Here is an 18101-nt window from a genome sequence, read left to right as displayed (position 1 = left end):
TCCGTTGTCGGGTCGCCGCTGCCGCCGGAACGCCACAGTTCCGATGTTGGGTCGCCGCTGCCGCTGCCGCCGGAACGCCACCGCTCCGTTGTCGGGTCGCCGCTGCCGCCGGAACGCTACAGCTCCGATGCCGGGTTGCCGCTGCCGCTGCCGCCGGAACGCCACAGCTCCGATGTTGCCGCTGGAACGCTGCCCCAGCACCGAGGCCGCCAGCTCCGCCATTAGGCCTCGGCGCAGACGGACATGGGGGATACGACAAGAGAAGTCGCATCCCCCGAAGGAAGAGACCAAAAACACGTTTCTCCCCCCCACACCCATACACAACATAATAAAATAAAATAAAACCAAAAATTAACTAAAACAGGACAAAAGAACAAACAAAAAAAGAAAAAACAAACGGACTGCAGGCGAGCCGCAGCTGCTAAGGCAGCGCCGCCATCTTGGAATTCCCACTGTTCCCACTGGTGTAACAAGTCTACAGCGATTCCTGGGAATGGTTAACTACTTGGGGAAATTAATTCCCAAACCTCAGCGAAATATCCGTCCCCTACGACAACTGATTCACAAGGACACTGCATGATCTTGGTACCCACAACACCAGAGGGCTTTCGAAATCCTTAAGTTACCGGTAACACTCACGTGCGATGCCTCCCAATATGGACTTGGAGCTGCTTGCCTACAGACTTCCGTCAAAGGGGCTTACACCTCCCGTACCCTGTCTGAGACTGAACAGCGATACGCCCAGATCAAAAAGGAATTACTAGCCGTGGTTTTTGCCTACACATAATTCAAGGACTTTATTTTTGGGAAGTCCGTGGTTGTTGAAACAGACCACCAGTCGTTGGTCACCATTCTAAACAAACCCATTCATGCTGCTCCTGCTCGCCTGCAACGGATGATGATGCAACTACAGAGTTTCGATTTTACCCTAAGGGGTAAAAGGGGCAAGGACATGCATCTGGCTGACACGTTATCAAGAGCCCTACGAACAACCTGCGAACAACAGCCATCTGTAAATGACCAGTTCACATTAGTGATGGTGTTGTACGTACCTACAGAATGCCTAAGCGACCTGGCAGAGCATACGGCTGTGGATACAACCTTACAGCTACTGTCTTCAGTCATCTGGCTTGGCTGCCCAGATAAACAATATCGCGCTCCACTTCCTATTCGCCCATACTACCTGGTCCACGACGAACTGGTGCTGCAGGATGGTGTCAATAGACAATAGACAATAGATAATGGGTGCAGGAGTAGGCTATTTGGCCCTTCGAGCCAAATCATTGCTGTTCATCCCCAATCAGTGCCCCGTTCCTGCCTTCATAATCAAGGGTCACAAAGCAGTCATCCCAACTGCCCTACGGGACAAATATTTTGATGCCGTCCACAGGGGTCACCCTGGCATGGAAGCAACCAAACTTCGAGCAAAGAGCATGTTTTTCTGGCCCAGAATGACCGAATTCATGCGCGAGAAAGTTCAAGCCTGCGCCATCTGCAACAGCCTGATCGGGGGGGGGGGGGGGGGGTGAATCACCCTGGTGTGTTGGTCGGGTGCCTGTGCCGGTGCAACGTGGTCAGTGACTCTGGGTAGGCGGAGTCTCGCAAGTCAGTGAGCAGCAGTGATTTTGGCAGTTTTCACTCACGGTTACACCTATTTCCAGTTTTTTACAGCACAAATACTAGTGTATGCCGGAAGCTGCCTTGTACTCCAGAAGGATTGAGCCACTCCTTGCGTCGTGCCCTTTGACCTGATGTGCAACCACCCTATTGACAAACGTCACTAGTCAATCCCAACTGCACCCTCAAGATGCCCCGCCCCTCGCGCTAGTCCCGCCTCTCGCGCTAGTCCCGCCCCTCGCGCTAGTCCCGCCTCTCGCGCTAATCCCGCCTCTCGCGCTAGTCCCGCCTCTCGCGCTAGTCCCGCCTCCCGTGCTCGCTCCTCCCATCAGCGCATGTACGCTCGCCCCGCACGTTGTTTCCAACCAAAGATACTATCAAGGATACTAGAGGAGCTGGTATCTTTGGATGAAAGATCCTATAGCGGAGCTTGGATCCTATAGCGGAGCTCCGCTCCAGTATCTTTGGCTCCAACCCGCACAACCCCCCCAGCGCTCGCCCCCCTCCCATGAGCGGGCCCCGCCCCAGTCCTGCCCGCTCTTGCCACAGCCCCACACGCAGCGGCGCCACCCCCTGGGCCAGTCCACGCCAAAGACACTATCAGTATCTTTCAAAGATCCTATAGCGATCTTTGGCATCTTTGGTCTACGCCGGCTGTCGCGGTGTGCGCCGGGATGAGCAGTGACGTTGCACAATAACAACATCAGGCGGCGAGTGGCCGGAGTAGGGAGGAGGGGGGGTTGCTGACGGCCAGTGGTCGATGGCGGCATGGATGTGAGCTCCCTGCCTTATGGCGTGATTGTCCAAACCCCAAGCGACGCTGATAACTTATTTGAACCGACGGGGGCAGGGTACTATCCACGTGAGAGGTAAGCACAAATTTAACGATGAATTTCATAGGCTGGCGAGAGTGAGCCAGACGCGAATTTGTTGTGAACTTGCATGGAGTTTACAAAGTGCAGGAGGTGTGTCAGTGACTGGGCCTCGCATCGGGCCAGCTCCTTGACTCTGGACACTTCGGGTTCTCAAGACTGCCATGACCTGTTGTGGTTTTTCAAATGGAGTATTTCAAATGTTGGGAGAACGGATCTGGCTCTGTTAATTCTGATCTGCAGAATAGTAGCGAATACGGAGACACAGAAAACATGCTGGAACCCTGATCATAACACAGAGTGTTGACGGACTCAGCGGGTGTGGCAGCATCTGGGGAGGGACTGGACAGGAGACCCAAAACGTCCAGCATTTTATGTTTTGATCAATATTTGTACCTTGTCTTTTAAATTGGCCGTAGCCAAATACCACAACTTTTGAGAAGTTTTGCTGGAACGTTATTTTGTAGAAAACCCACAATCTCGTGAATTGTATCATTATTGTAAACTGGTAATGAAAGGAACAAATCGGGAAACTGTAGGCAAAATTGTAAGTTTGCAATATTTTCATAGCCATGATATTTTAAATCTGTTCTGCCATCTGAGTTGCAGTCATTGGACGAGCACCCAAAACAGCGTTTAAAATAATCAATGTTAGTATTTATCCCATGCTGTTCTGATTTTTCAAGTGATCTTTCCTGACAAATCAAATAATAATTTATTTTGGAAGGTGTCATTTCTTACAAAGCTGAGCTCAGATCTATGAATAAAGAAAGTTGTCATCTTTAATTGACCAACCCTTCATTCTGGCATTGTGGCCCCTTAGTTCGGGATCGATCATTTGGAACTTCAATGTAACGTGCAACTAGGGGTAAGCATTGAATTATAAACTCATTACTCTGCTTGTTATTGAAAACGTAAAGAGCATCAGAATGACGCGGGTGGGTTTTGAATTCAGGCCCTTCATGATTTAGAATACTTGTACAGGATCTTAAAAGGCCAGTGTATACTTGTTAAACAAGCTGGTCAAAATGGTGTGGGCTATTCTGAATTTGGGGTATTTGAAGTACAGGTACTTGAAAACACAATAACAATAAAATCCCAAAGTACTGAAGAACAAAGGAATTGTGGTCTATAAATCTAGGGATCTTGATGGCAGCAGCACAGGTAGATAAGGAGGTTATAGGGGCATGGAAGATACTTGTCTTCATTAGCTGAAGCATAGAATATAGGAGGATGCAGTTATCGGTCTGTACATTAGTTCAATATTATGGAGCATTGAGTATGTGTTATGCGTGCTTCTGTTACCATAACATAAGAACGATGTGCTTGCACTGATGGTGTTGCTGAAGAGGTATTTCTGGTGTTGAGGCACACAAAGGAGAGATTGAATCACCAGACCCTGACCAGATGTACTCTTAAGATGTTATGGTAAGCAAGGGAGAAAATCGTTGGAGCCATGCCAAATTTTTCTCTTTTCCTTAGCCTCAGGTGAGGTACTGGAAGGGAGCGAATGCTATGTATTTATTTAAGAAGGGCTGCACGGACAAGCCAGAGAACTATAGACCAGTGAGCTTAACAGCAGTGTTATGTGGGTTACAAGAGGGTATTCTGAGGGATGGGATCTACCTGCATTCAGAAAGGCAAGGTAGGCATAAATGTGACCCCACCACTAGCCACATCTTCCCATCTCCCCCCTGTCTGCTTTCCCCAAAGACCGCTCCCTCCGTAACTCCCTGGTCAATTCTTCCCTTCCCTCCCACACTACTCCCTCCCCGGGCACTTTCCCTTGCAACCGCAAGAGATGCTACACTTGTCGCTTTACCTCCCCCCCTCGACTCCATTCAAGGATCCAAGCAGTCGTTCCATGTGCGACAGAGGTTCATCTGCATCTCCTCCAACCTCATCTATTGCATCGGCCTGAAACGTTGCCCATTTCCTTCGCTCCATAGATGCTGCTGCACCCACTGAGTTTCTCCAGCACTTTTGTCTACCTTCAGAAAGACAAGGATTGTACAGGGAGAATCAGCATACCTTTACACATTGGAAATCATGTCTTTCAGATTTATTTCATTTTCTGTGAAAAGGTGATCAAGAGAATCGATGAGGGGAGGGCAGTCAACAAGGAATTTAACACGGCTTTGACAAGGATCCACATGGTAGACTGGTCTGGAAGGTGAGTTTGTATGGAATCTAGGGTGAGCTAAATAGTTGGAGACATAATTGACTCGGTGGATGTTGTCAGAAGGTGGGAGTGGAAGATTGCTTTTCAGATTGGAAAGGTGCGACTAATGCTGGGTCCTTTGTCATGAATCTTAATGATTTGGGTGAGTATGTAGGTGGCATGATTACTAAATTTGTAGATTACCACAAATTTGGTGGTGTGGTATACAGTGGAGAAGGTTGTGTAAGCTTGCAACAGGATCTATATCAATTAGGGGAAAATGGACAAAAGAATGGCAAATGGAATTTAACTTGCACATATATGAAGTAGTGAATTTTGGGAAATTAAACCAGGCAGAACTTGTATAGTAAATGACAGGACATGGGAAGAGTTGTAAATAAAGAGAGATATGGGGGTACAACTACTTACTTCCCTGAAAGTGATGAAGCATGTAGACAGGGTGATGAAGAAGGCTTATGAAAGACATAAATGCTGGAGTTCAGGTATTATCCCTGGAGAAGATGGAGAAGTGATGTTTCAGGGCGTGACCCTTCTTCAGTGTGGCATATTTATGGCTTGCATATCTTCATTTGACATGGCATTGAGTACAAGAATTAGGACATCATGTGACAGCTGTAAAGGATATTGGTGAGGCTACACAGTAATTCTGGTCATATTTTAAGAAGGGTGTGATTAAACTAGGGGGGTGCATAAAAGATTCACAAAACTGTTGCTGGAACTGAGGGCTTCATTTATGAGGAGAGATTGGATAGGCCAGGACATTTCCCTAAAGTGAGGAGGCTGAGGAATGACCTTTATAGAGATTTATATAATCATGAGTGGCATGAATAAGGTAGATGGTTACAGTCCTTTTCCTACTGTACAAAAACTGAGGGAGCATATGTATAAAGTGAGAGACAAGTTTATGCACAATAGGGTGAGCGCGGCGATAATAACGACATTTAAAAGTTATTTACAGAGGTTCATGGATTAGAAAGGTTTCAAGGAATATGTGCTAAATGCAGTAAATGAGACTAACTCATGAGGACACCTTGCTTGATAAGGTAAGTTTTAGGGCATTTAAAGAGGATTTGAAAAAGAATTTCACCTGGTGGAAAAATAACCTGTTTCTGTTCTGTATGTCTCGTCAGAATAAGAACATGAAGCAATTTAAACCATTGCTCAGGAAGACCTTGGCTGATTCTCTATCTTGTCCAGTCCACAAATCGTTTGATTATTTTTGAAATATAATTATAGAGTGATACAGTGTGGAAACAGGCCCTTCGGCCCAACTCGCCCACACTGGCCAGCAATGTCCCAGCTACACTAGTCCCACTTGCCTGCGCTTGGTCCATATCTCTCCAAACCTGTCCTCTCCATGTACCTGTCTAACTGTTTCTGAAACGATGGGATAGTTCCAGCTTCAACTATCTCCTCTGGTAGCTTGTTCCATACACCCACCACCTTTTTTTGTGAAAATGTTACCCCTCGGATTCCTATTAAATCTTTTCCCCTTCACTTTGAACCTATGTCCTCTGGTCCTCGATTCCCCAACTCCGGGCAAAAGACTGTGCATTAACCCGATCTATTCCTCTCATGATTTTGTTTACCTCTATAAGATCTCTCCTCATCCTCCTGCACTCCATGGAATAGAGACCCAGCCAACTCAACTTCTCCCTCTAGCTCCAGTCCTGGCAACATCCTCTTTTCTGAACCCTTTCCAGCTTGACAATATCTTTCCTATAACATGGTGCCCAGAACTGAACACAATATTCTAAATGCGGTCTCACCAACGTCTTATACAACTGCAACATGACCTCCCAACTTCTATACATAATACTCTGACTAATGAAGGCCAAAGTGCCAAAAACCTTTTTGACCACCTTATCTACCTGCGACTCGACCATCAAGGAACCATGCACCTGTACTAGATCCCTCTGCTCTACAACACTATCCAGAGGCCTACCAATTACTATGGAGGTCCTGGCCTTGTTCAACGTCCCAAAATGCAACACCTCACATTTCTCTGTATTAAGTTCCATCAACCATTCCTCCGCCCACTTGGCCAATTGTTCCAGATCCTGCTGCAATCGTTCACAACCATCTTCACTATTTGCAAAACCACTAACTTTTGTATCATCAGCAAACTCGCTAATCTTGTCATGTATGTTCTCATCCAAATCATTAGATGACAAACAGTAACGGGCCCAGCACCGAACCCTGAGGCATACCACTAGTCACAGGAATCCAGTCTGAGAAGCAACCTTCCACCATTATCCTCCTTCCTTCCATGGATCCAGTTTGCTATCCATTTTGGCTATCTCTTCTTGGATCCCATGCGATCAAACCTTCGAGAGCAGCCTACCATGCGGAACCTTGCCAAACGCCTTACTGAAGTCCATGTACACAGCATCTACAGCTCTGCCCTCATCAACCTTTCTGGTCACGTCTTCAAAATAATCAGTTTTGTGAGACAAGGCCTCTCATGTACAAAACCACGCTGACTATCCATAATCAGCCCTTGCCCATCCAAATGCCTGTATATCCTATCTCTCAGAATACTCTCCAGTAACTTACCAAATACAGATGTTAAGCTCACCGGACAATAGCTCCCAACATTTTCCCTCCAGCCCTTCTTGAAAAGAGGTACACCATTTGCCACCCTCCAGTCTTCCGGCACCTCTCTTGTATTTAAGGACAACTCGTAAATTTCAACCAGGGCTCACGCAATTTCCTCTCTACTTTCCAACAATGTCTTTGAATATATCAAATCAGACCCTGGAGATTTGTCTACCTTCAAACATGACAGTACCTTCAGTACTTCTTCGACAGTAATCCTGACTACTCTCAAGACACTTCCAGTGACTGCTCCAATTTCCTCGGTCTTATTGTCTTTCTCCTCGGTAAATACAGAGGAGAAATACTCATTTAGGACCTTGCCCATCTCCTGTGGCTCCAAACAGAGGTGACCACTCTCTCTCTAGTTACCCATTTCTCCCTTATGTATATATAAAATCTTTTGGGATTTTCCTTAATGCTAGCTGCCAGAGCTATCTCCTGGCCCCTTTTTTCCCTTCTGATTTATATATTTTTAACTCCTTAGTCCCCGAAACTCCTCCAGGGGTGCACTTGATCCCAGCTGCCAATACCTGTCCCATGCATCCTTCTTGTTTTTGACTAACGTCTCAATTTCCCTCGTCAGCCAAGCTTCCTTACGTTTGCCTGTTTTGTCCTTCACTCTAACAGGGACGTACACATCCTGAGCTTTCTTCAGTACACTTTTAAAAACATCCCATTTGGCCGATGTTCCTTTCCCCTCTAATAACCTGCTGCAGTCAACTTGAGCAAGACCTTCTCGCATATCCTCAAAGTTGGCCGTACCCCAGTTGAGCATTTTAACACGTGGACCCTCTCCGTTCCTATCCATACCTATCTTAAACCTAATCGAACAGTGATCACTGGTCCCAAAAGGCTCCTCCACACACACTTCATTAATTTGCCTTTCCCAATTTCCCAATACTAGATCCAGTGTTGCCCTCACGTGTGGGGGCCTCCAGATACTGCTTAAGAAAACTCTCCTGAACACTTTTGAGGAATTGCACCCGATCTGAGCCCTTCACGCTATGCTTTTCCGAGTCTATATTGGGAAAGTTAAAATCCTGTACTACAACAACCTTATTTGACCTGCAATCTCCCGGCACATTTGTTATTCTAATTCCCGTTGACTATTCGGGGGTTTGTAGTACATCCCTAACAAGGTGATCATCCCTTTCTTGTTCCTCAGCTCCACCCATATAGCCTCACTGGACAAACCATCCGTAATGCCACCTCTGAACACAGCTCCTCCTTAACCAACAATGCAACCCCCCCCCCCCCCCCCCCCCCCCCCCTCCTCTTTTTCCCTCACCCCTGTCTCTCCTGAAGCTCCTGTACCCCGGAACATTGAGCTGCCAGTCCTGCTCTTCCCTTAACCAGGTTTCAGTCATGGCTACAACGTCCCAGTCGCTCGTACCTATCCATGCCCTAAGTTCATCTGCTTTACCTGTCAGGCCCCTTACATTAAAATACGTGCAGATTAAACCAACCCTCCTTCCATGCTCTCCCCCTTTCACCTGTCTATTCTGTCCACTAACCTTTCCCGCATCACCCTCCATACCAACTTCTAGCCTCTCACGTACCTCTGTCCTGCACGAGATCCCACCCCCCTGCCAATCTAGTTTAAACCCTCCCGTGTAGCATGAGCAAACCTTCCCGCTAGGATGTCGGTCCCCCTCCAGTTTAGGTGCAACCCGTCCCATTTACGCTGGTCACCCCTACCCTGGAAGAGATCCCAATTATCCAGAAATCTGAATCCCTGCCCCCTGCACCAACTCCTCCCCAATCTTCCTATTCTTACCTTCACTAGCACAAGGTACTGGAAGCAATCCTGAGATCACTACCCTGCAGGTCCTGCTTTTCAGTGTTCTATGCAATTCTGTAAATTCTTGTTGCAGAACCTCCTTCCTCTTCTGACCTATATAATTTGTGCCAACATGCACAACGACCTCCGGCTGTTCCCCCTCACTCTTGATGCTGTGCAGCTGCTCCGAGACGTCCTGGACCCTGGCACAGGGAGGCAACATACCATCCTGGAGTCTCGCCTGCTGCCGCAGAAACTCCTATCCGCACCTCTGACGATGGAGTATCCCACCACCATGGCTCTGCCTGACATCACACTTCCCCGTTGACCCTCGGCACGAGGGTTGGAATCACATCCCTGACTACCGCTCAATCTTGTCGTGCCATCCACTCCCAAGAGGGTGTACCTGTTTCCAGTTGGTACAGCCGCGGGGTCACCTGCACTCCACGTTTACTTCTTTCTCACAGTCACCCACCTTTGCTCTTTGTTTTTAGAAGTCTTCATTCAGGACACATTTAGAAGTGGTTTTTAGAAGTCTTCATTCAGGACACATTTAGAATATGGGGATTGCAACTGCCTGGAATAGTTCGGGATGGCATAGATTTGGATAAGTACCCAAGGGAGAAAGAAATAAGATTTACTAATTGATTGGCTAAAACAAGGCTGCAACAAGGTTCATGTAGTATATGTTTGGTGAATAGCCTGTTTCTTTTCTATTTTCTGGATTCAATATTTTTTTCATTCGCTCAAATATAAACTGATTATATGGGTGTTCTGACTTTGCTGGAGCAAAGATTGATCATCAAGAAGATTAGATTAATTACAATAAAATAACTAAACCAATTAATCCTAATGCTGAGCATTGAGAACAATGGCAGTCTAGCATCTGATTGTTCCCTACATATGTGATGATAGCAAACTTGTACATTTAATTTGTTACTCTGAACAGATTATATAATCCCAATTTCACCCTATTAGCAATTTGAATAACACATAACACATAGATTTACATAAAAATAACACATGGATTTATGTGGTGGCTTCATGAATAACTGAGCAAAAAAAATTAGAAGTCTTATTCTTGCATTGAGAAAAATGCTTAATTTTATCTGTAGATTCTTGTAATATTTCTGAGCACAATGTCTTTTGTCTTTTGTTCTAGGACTAAAACTTTATTTGAAGAGATCCGAGCATCTATTACAAATAACTCTAATGATGATAGATCTTTCTGGAGACCTGTTCTTCCATGGGGTGGAGTGTATAGCATTAAAGCTGGGAAAAAAGCAATGGCCTGCACTCCGTTGTATGTGAGGATAAGCTTAAAAAACACTTGCACCATAGATGGATTTTTGATGTTGCTGTATGTGATTCTCAGTGAAAATGAAAATTTCCGTAGGGAGTTATCAACTTACTTGGGAAGGGAATTTGTTGAGCGTTTCCTCTATTTGATGGACTCTTACAAATTTACAACTGTGAAGTTGTTGTGGATATGGGATAAAATGGAAAAATGCCAGTACAAGTCCAAAGTCCATAAGGCCTCATTAGAAATTGACCTATTTGGGAATGAACATGAAAACTTTACAAGGAATCTGGAGAACCTTATGTCTACCATACAGGAAACCTTTTGTTCTAATGGGAGATGTCCAGCGGGTGTGCAAGAAGATCAACGCAAAACAATTATAATCTAGTAGGTTGATTTTTATTTCAGTAGAAAAAGACTAAGTGTTTTTTACAAAGTTCCTTTCAATGTTGCAGCTGTATAATATCTTATATTGTATCCAGCAAGCTGTAATTGTTAGGATGGTCTAAGCCTTGTTCTTAATAATATGAATTGAAAAGTCATAAATTGTCATATCATTGACTTAATTAGAACAGAACAAACTTCATTCAGCCTCTGCAAACAATAGTGATTCTTGGGTATTTGTCTTCAAAGCTCATTTTTTTAATATTGGATTTTTAGATGGCATGGTTCAACAGAATTTCAGTTTAGCGCATACATAGTGACTAATCATTAGAACCAAACTCTCCACTATCATTCATTACATGGTCATTTAACAGAGATTATGTTAATAAATTCAAAGTCCAAGAATGCTATTTTTCCAGGGTTTTGAATCGGTATACAAACTCAAATGCAGTGCAACTAAAAGAGAATAGCAACAAAAAAAAACAATATTGAGGGGATGTTGTGAAGGTATTTTCAACTTTCATGCTTTGCTTTTGTTCATGAATGCAGAACAGGAGTGTTCAGCAAATAATTGAAGTTCAAAACCTGTTTTCAAAAACATGCAGATTAACACTGCAGAAAAGAGCATTAAAATTGACACTGAACTAGACATAACATTTTTAGGTATTCGCATACTGTCAGACTACTGTGCAGTTACACTGATGAAAACATTTAAATCAGGAAGTTTTACTACAGGAAGTTTGAAGTTCTACTACAAACCCACTGACTCCCATGGCTTTCTGGACTACACATCTTCCTATCCTGCTTCCTGTAAGGACTCTATCCCCTATTCCCAATTCCTCCGTCCATGCCGCATCTGCACCCAGGATGAGGAGTTCCAAACCAGGGCATCGGAGATGTCCTCATTCTTTAGGGAACGGGGGTTCTGCTCTTCGACTATAGATGAGGCTCTCACCAGGGTCTCCTCTATATTGGAATGGGAATTCATAAACTTTGCGTCATGGTACATTTCCTCGAAGGTCATCGTTGGTTAACAAAACAGAATGATTGAAAATACTGAGAAGATCTGGTAGCATTTGACATCATACCAAGTTAATGTTAAAAATTAAATCCTTTCATCAGAACCTGCAGAGCATTTCCAATGTTTATTGTTTCTATTTCAGTTCTACACCTTCTTCTATGTGTTGTAAGACAATTTAAATTTATATTCATCACGAGTTATGATTTGTAAGTTTCCTACAGATCAGAAATACGAAATGATCAAATTATTGTGAGAATCGGCCCTGAAACAAGAAGTCACATATGAACATCAGGGTGTGGCAGTTCTTAAATATTATAATAAACAGATTACTGTTTTTGCTGGAATTGATATTTTTTTGGTTTGATAAATTTAATTTAAATTGGTGCTGACACAATACAAGTGTTTTTGCTGGTGATCTGATTTCCAATTCAGAGACTAAGATATCTTTTTATTTCTGAAGTCCTTCACAAGATTCTCTCTTGGGTGATGTAATTCAAGCAGCAGTGGATGAATTATTCTGTCCCAGGATTGAGCTCTGCGAAGAACTTGGGTATGTTCACTGACTTCATGTGCTTATAAACTGAACACAAGCCAGTAATCTGGTTTAATAATTACCATGGAGTGAGTTAATGTTCATCATAGGAAATCATTTGTTTTCATGGGAATCTGTCTGGTGCTGGGCACTTTTGAAATAAAGAAGTGAGCAAGCATCCTTATTAAGGGAAAGCGCAATAGTAAATGACCAGATGGTGATGAGTGAACAACTGCCCCATTGTCTTTGCCTGCCTGAACATTGATCTGGAATTATCAAAGACGCACTTAGTTTTGTGCTTGACTTTTTTTTACATGTTTTCTTTGATTGAGAACTGGCTAAAGACTTGCTCCCAGCCCAGTGATATTGTATGCCTATCATGATGTGAGCAAGGTGATTATAGACCTAAACCCTTACTACCACTGAATGTAATTGCCATTTGATCCAATTAGTTTTGATATTGTTTCTACAATAAATTGTTTCAGGGAATTTCTGTAAGTTTTTAAGAATAAGTTGGATTTTTGGAAAGAATACACCATTCCCTGATAATAGGTTTGGTAACATAGCTTTAATATCCTGGAATGTTTGTTGTTAGGAGTATGATTTATTATGTGCCTCAAAGGAAGTTTGCCTTTCTTTGATCATTAAGTATAGGTGTGAAATTTAAAATTATCAATGTCATAAGCTTTTACTGTGGTGTATACAAGAAAACTAATGTGGCGTTCATTTTCCTCTGAAGATTTCTGTGCATTTAAGTTTTTCCTATCCCTAATGGTTAAGAAAGTTTATGCTCATTTGCACCCATTTGTTTTTTCAAAGTAAAGTATTGATTTCTAATTTGTAATCTACACTACACTTTGAGTGATGTTAGTAACTCCACTTTGGTTTTCCTTATTAAATAGATTTAGCCTTAGTTATGGAAAAGTTAAGTAAAGATGCTATGAAGTGTGTGGTCATTCTTCACATATCATGAATTGAGTTTTATTGTAATTACCTCTCTTTTTACAAAAGGATTTAATGTTAATTTCATTTTGGACAAGTATTTCAACTGAAAATTTGCAAGTTGGAAAATGGGGGAAAAAATGTTGGAAAGACTAATCTACTGGTAATGGAGACTTCTTGTATGCCATTCAGTACTAAAGCATATCACTGGTTTGTTTTCCAGATGTAATGGTCAACGTGAGTTCACACAGAGGATTTTTTGTCATGATGCTCCACCATTTGTCATCCTAAATATGCAGCAATGGAAATCTGAGGAATTGGCCTATGTCCCATATAGTTTGGCTGTGGCAGAACACAGGTAGATATTTACCCAGTGTACAATCTGGATAATATTAAATGCTCTCAGACATTTGCTGAAGTATACACTTTTACTTAAATGTTTATGCCAAACATGATGCCAAGAATCCCCTCTACCTGCATACAATCTATTTGCCTATCTCAAAGCCTCTATGGTACCTGCCTCCACCACTACTCTTGGCAGTGCATTCCTACCACCATTAGTAGTTAACTTTAAAACTATCCACCATTCTATGTTGGGGAAAAAATAACTTGCCCCGCATATTTAAACTTTAAACCGTTAAACGTTTCTTTTCTGACCTTAAAGCTAGCTAGTCTTTGACAGAGTCTAGTTGTCAACAAATGTAATATGGTAAGGACCAAGATAATTGTAATCATTATATTCTGTTTATGTAACTATCTGGTGTTTCTAAGAAACTTAACCCCAGATAGTCTGGAGACAGAAAGCTTAAAGGCCCTGTCCCACTTTCCCGAGTTACTCACAAATTCTCCCCAGTTTTCCCCTTGATTCAAACTCGGAGAATGTCTGTAGGAGGCCGTAGATATTTCGTAGTGGCTCGTAATGCCAGCCGTAGGTACTCGGGGCATCAGGTAAGTCGGGACGTTTTTTCAGCATGTTGAAAAATGTCCACGAGTTAAAAAAAAAAAAAAATAGAACCGAGTACCTACAGCTGGCTATTACCGTAATTCTCCGAGTTTGAATCAAGGGGAAAAATCGGGAGAATTCGTGAGTAACTTGGGAAAGTGGGACAGGGCCTTAACTTTCTATGTGTAACCATTCATGAATCATGAACAAGGGTTAATAAATTGAAGCTTGTTTAGACCAGAGAAAAAAATGATTGAAACATAAGAGAATTTGATAGCTTGTGAGTTCCTATTTAAATGAAATGTTGAAATTGAATTTTTAAAAATAAATCAAACGGATATCTTTGGTCCTAGATACCTACTGGAGGGAGCAACGCTTTTCAACAAGGAGGAGCACCATTACTCTGCTGCTTTTATGATTGATGGTAACTGGATGCATTACGATGGACTTAGAAATGAGAACCTGGTATTATTAAATAAACCTCCAGAGCTGCTGCTCTTGTCCTCTCTTGTCTATGTTCGAGATCAAGAATTGATTAAAGGTGATTTGTATGACTCAAAAATGAAGCGTTGGCTATACAAGACTACATAAGTCCGATTAAATTTTAACACTATTGGGGCAAAACAATTAAAACAATCCTGGTATCCAAGAAATATTGGATTGTAAAGTTCTGATTTATTAACCAAAAACATTTCAAACAATGTACAAGGCATTAGTAGTTAATGTAAACTATGCAAATATGTACAAAGATGTATTTTGGATACTAAATATTTTTATACAACTGTACAATAGAATAAAGCTTATTTCCATATTTTCTTTAAAATTGTATGTCACACAAAGTAATCATTTTTCCAATGCACAGATATCACAAAAACCACAGCACTATGTCAATGCTTTGAAAACGTAGCATTCATTAATTCTACTCAAAAAATATTGGCACATTTTTTAGTTGTAATGATGGCGAAATGCTGGACACATCCATACATTGTGAATCTGAGAGCATCTTCTTAACTATCCACATGCACCGTTCAACAAAATGTGAAGCTTTTACTGAATTCACAGAAAATGTTCTTAAGCTTCAAGCAATAAGTGATGCACTGAACATGCTCAGCCAGCCCTAGCCCCAAACTAGGATTGCAATTTATTTATTTCCAAACTTGGCTTCAATTTTTTTTTCCTACAAAATGTTGTGCCTTTTTATTTCCTGAATTGTAATCTGATTTTATAACTGCATAGATGTGATACGATCACAACTGCCAAATGTTAGAGGTCTTCTAGAAAGAATGTGTGACAATAGCTGCCATGAATGGGAAAGTGCATCATCTCTGGAGAAAAGGGATAGGTGACGTTTCGGGTCGAGATCCTTAAATCTGAAGAAGGATCTGGACCTGAAACGTCGCCTATTCCTTTTCTTCAGAAATGCTGTGTGATCAACTGATTTACCCCAGCATTTTGGATATCTTCAGTGCAAACCAGCATTTGCACAAAGGGAAAGTGCAGTCTGTTGTCCATCAGTGTTACCCATAGACTTAGCCACTGAATGCAAAGTCCAGGCATTTAGAGGAAAAACTGGCTAATTTAGATAACGTAATGGACAGGTACAATCACTAAAAGATTATTTAAAGGAATGACTGGTGCTAGTTATCCTGTAAAGATGACCGGAGAAAATTGATCACTGGATGCAGCACAGTTGGGTATTAAGAGTAGGTAATTTTAAAATTGAAGACATTTTAAAATGTTTTGAAATCACTGCCAGCTGAATTAGCATTTAAACTTAAGATGAAATAACAGCTGTCATACTTAAGACAATTCAAACCTACATTTTTGTTAAACATTTAATTTATATTACTCTGTTATAGCATTCTAAATTTAAGTTTCATAACAAACAAAAATTTAGTATTTCAAAGCTGTAACCACTGCAAAATCTCATCAATCTTTAACATCGTTTCTCTTTCCACGAATGCTGTGACCTGCTGAATGTTGGTAGCATTATCTAAGTTCTTCCCAGTAAGGAGAAATCAGTATAATGTCAAAGTTATAGAAGGATAGTCATGCAGCATAAAACAGGCTCTTCAGCCCAACTCTGCTAAAGTGGACCCATGTTTGAACCATATCCCTCTAAATATCTCCTATCTATGTATATGTCCAATGGCTTTTAAATGTTGTTATTGTATTTCCACAATCACTTCCTCTGGTAAATTGTTCCTGTGAAAATATTTCCCCTTGGGTTCTTATTAAATATTTCACTTTCACCTTCTTACCTTTTACCTTAGACGTATGCCCTCTGGTTCTTGATTTCCCCAACCCTTGGAAAAAAGACACAGTAGTGTCCCTATCTGTGCCCCATGCGATTTTATACACCTCTAGAAGATCATTCTGCCACCTATGTTCAAAAGAATAGTCCTAGCCTGCCCAACTTCTCCTGATAACTCAGTCCTGAGTCCTGGCACATCCTTGTAGATTTTTTTCCTGTGTTATTTCTAGCTCAATGGCATCTTTCTTACAGGTGACTAAAACTGAACACAATACTCCAAGAGCGGCCTTAGCAACATCTTGCACGACTGCACCATTCTTTTGATCAAATTTGTATCATAAAAGAATTCATAGGGATGTGTTGCTTGCTAACATTTCTTTTCACTAAAATTTCCCTTTGCAGCCAGCAACAAATTGTCACTTCTATTTGATTTACAATATTAATCTATCAGGCAGTATCTCTGGAAAGAAGGAATGGGTCGAGAATTTATCACAACTGTTTTGGGTTCTCACCCCCCACCCCCCTTAACCTTACACCTGACAGTTCTACTAGATGGGAAGGGATAGGTTTGCAGGAGTGTGAACTAATGTGCTTAAATATCTTCAATGGATGCAAACTTGGTTGAAAACATATTTAAAAATAGCAGATAAGTTTGCGATTAGGTTGAAAATTGTAGCAAGTGTTGTGAATTATGCCCGTCCCACTTAGGAAACCTGAACGGAAACCTCTGGAGACTTTGCCCCACCCAAGGTTTCCGTGCGGTTCCGGAGGTTTTTGTCAGTCTCCCTACCTGCAACCTCCGGGAACCGCACGGAAACCTTGGGTGGGGCGCAAAGTCTCCAGAGGTTTCCATTCAGGTTTCCTAAGTGGGACAGGGGCATTACTGTTTACAATGTGACTATTTGTGATTTTGAAAGATTTAAGAGATTAAAGTTTATTATATCAATCAAGTGGAAAGCATACAGCCAACAATTTTGCATGAAACTTTAAGAATGGGGAAACTGGATAGTCCATTTGGTATAATTGAGGTGTCAAGGGCTCAGGTGAAGATTTCCATAGCAGATGGTTGCAAAGAGATAGAGGTCAGCACAATTGAGAGATTGTGTAGATAATTTGTTTCAGGGTTGAATATGATACATGGTTCTTGCAATCCTTGATTAAACACAAAGCAATGGGAGAGAAACTCCAATTTTTACTGTGGGAGCAAAAGACAGGCTCTAGTTTACCTATTTATAATCTCAAAATGAGTGTCTGTATTTATTGATTTTAAAGATGTAGACATCACTAAGGGTTGACATTCATTCCTACTCCCTCCTGAACTAGTTTCAGTTAAGTCAGTCAGATTGGGTAAAACGAACAGATATCCTTCCCTGAAGAACAGTAGAGAATCAGAGTATAAATATTTTATTTGGATACTAATACCTCAATGTCTGAAGGGTCCCAGCCTGAAACATTGTCTGTCCATTACCTCAGAGGATGGTGCCGAAACTACCAAGTTCCTACAGCACTTGTTTTTTGCTCAAGGAACCAGATTGTCTCCCCAACCACAAATGATCCAGCCGTTTTCCCACTTAAATTCCAGATCCACATATGAATTCCCTAGCAGCTGTGGTAGGATTTAAATTCTTCTGGCCAAAGATTCAGAACTCTGACAGTCTAGGAACTCAACCACAGAG

The 18101-nt window shown here is 42.2% G+C and overlaps 1 protein-coding gene across 7 annotated transcripts; it reads left to right on the top strand.

The window, feature by feature from the left end:
* Nucleotides 1–1919: 1919 nt before the first annotated feature.
* Nucleotides 1920–14994, top strand: c9h14orf28 (chromosome 9 C14orf28 homolog). 7 transcript variants are annotated; one of them, XM_033027364.1, is made up of 7 exons: nt 2371–2486; nt 3217–3357; nt 4574–4662; nt 10212–10736; nt 12215–12304; nt 13452–13586; nt 14525–14994. In XM_033027364.1, the coding sequence occupies exons 3-7, from the start codon at nt 4643–4645 to the stop codon at nt 14760–14762; spliced, it is 1008 nt and encodes a 335-aa protein (XP_032883255.1). In that variant the 5' UTR covers nt 2371–2486; nt 3217–3357; nt 4574–4642; the 3' UTR covers nt 14763–14994. The 7 variants fall into 7 exon arrangements, with proteins under 7 accessions (XP_032883251.1, XP_032883256.1, XP_032883253.1 ...); XM_033027361.1 differs by having other exon boundaries at nt 4550–4662; XM_033027363.1 differs by having other exon boundaries at nt 2469–2486; nt 3235–3357; nt 4550–4662.
* Nucleotides 14995–18101: the final 3107 nt, after the last annotated feature.

The sequence above is a fragment of the Amblyraja radiata genome, chromosome 9 (assembly GCF_010909765.2).
Source record: "Amblyraja radiata isolate CabotCenter1 chromosome 9, sAmbRad1.1.pri, whole genome shotgun sequence".
NCBI classification, from domain to species: Eukaryota; Metazoa; Chordata; class Chondrichthyes; order Rajiformes; family Rajidae; genus Amblyraja; species Amblyraja radiata.
The sequence above is the reverse complement of the archived record's forward strand: the minus strand, read 5'-3'. Positions and strand labels throughout refer to the sequence as shown.

Excerpts from the sequence above, each read along its gene's own strand:
- c9h14orf28 (XM_033027359.1), top strand. The coding sequence starts at position 4,105 with ATGGGATCTACCTGCATTCAGAAAGGCAAG. Across the intron at positions 4,663-10,211 it reads ATGGTAGACTGGTCTGGAAG|GACTAAAACTTTATTTGAAG; the intron begins GTGAGTTTGTAT and ends CTTTTGTTCTAG. Across the intron at positions 12,305-13,451 it reads GAGCTCTGCGAAGAACTTGG|ATGTAATGGTCAACGTGAGT; the intron begins GTATGTTCACTG and ends TTTGTTTTCCAG.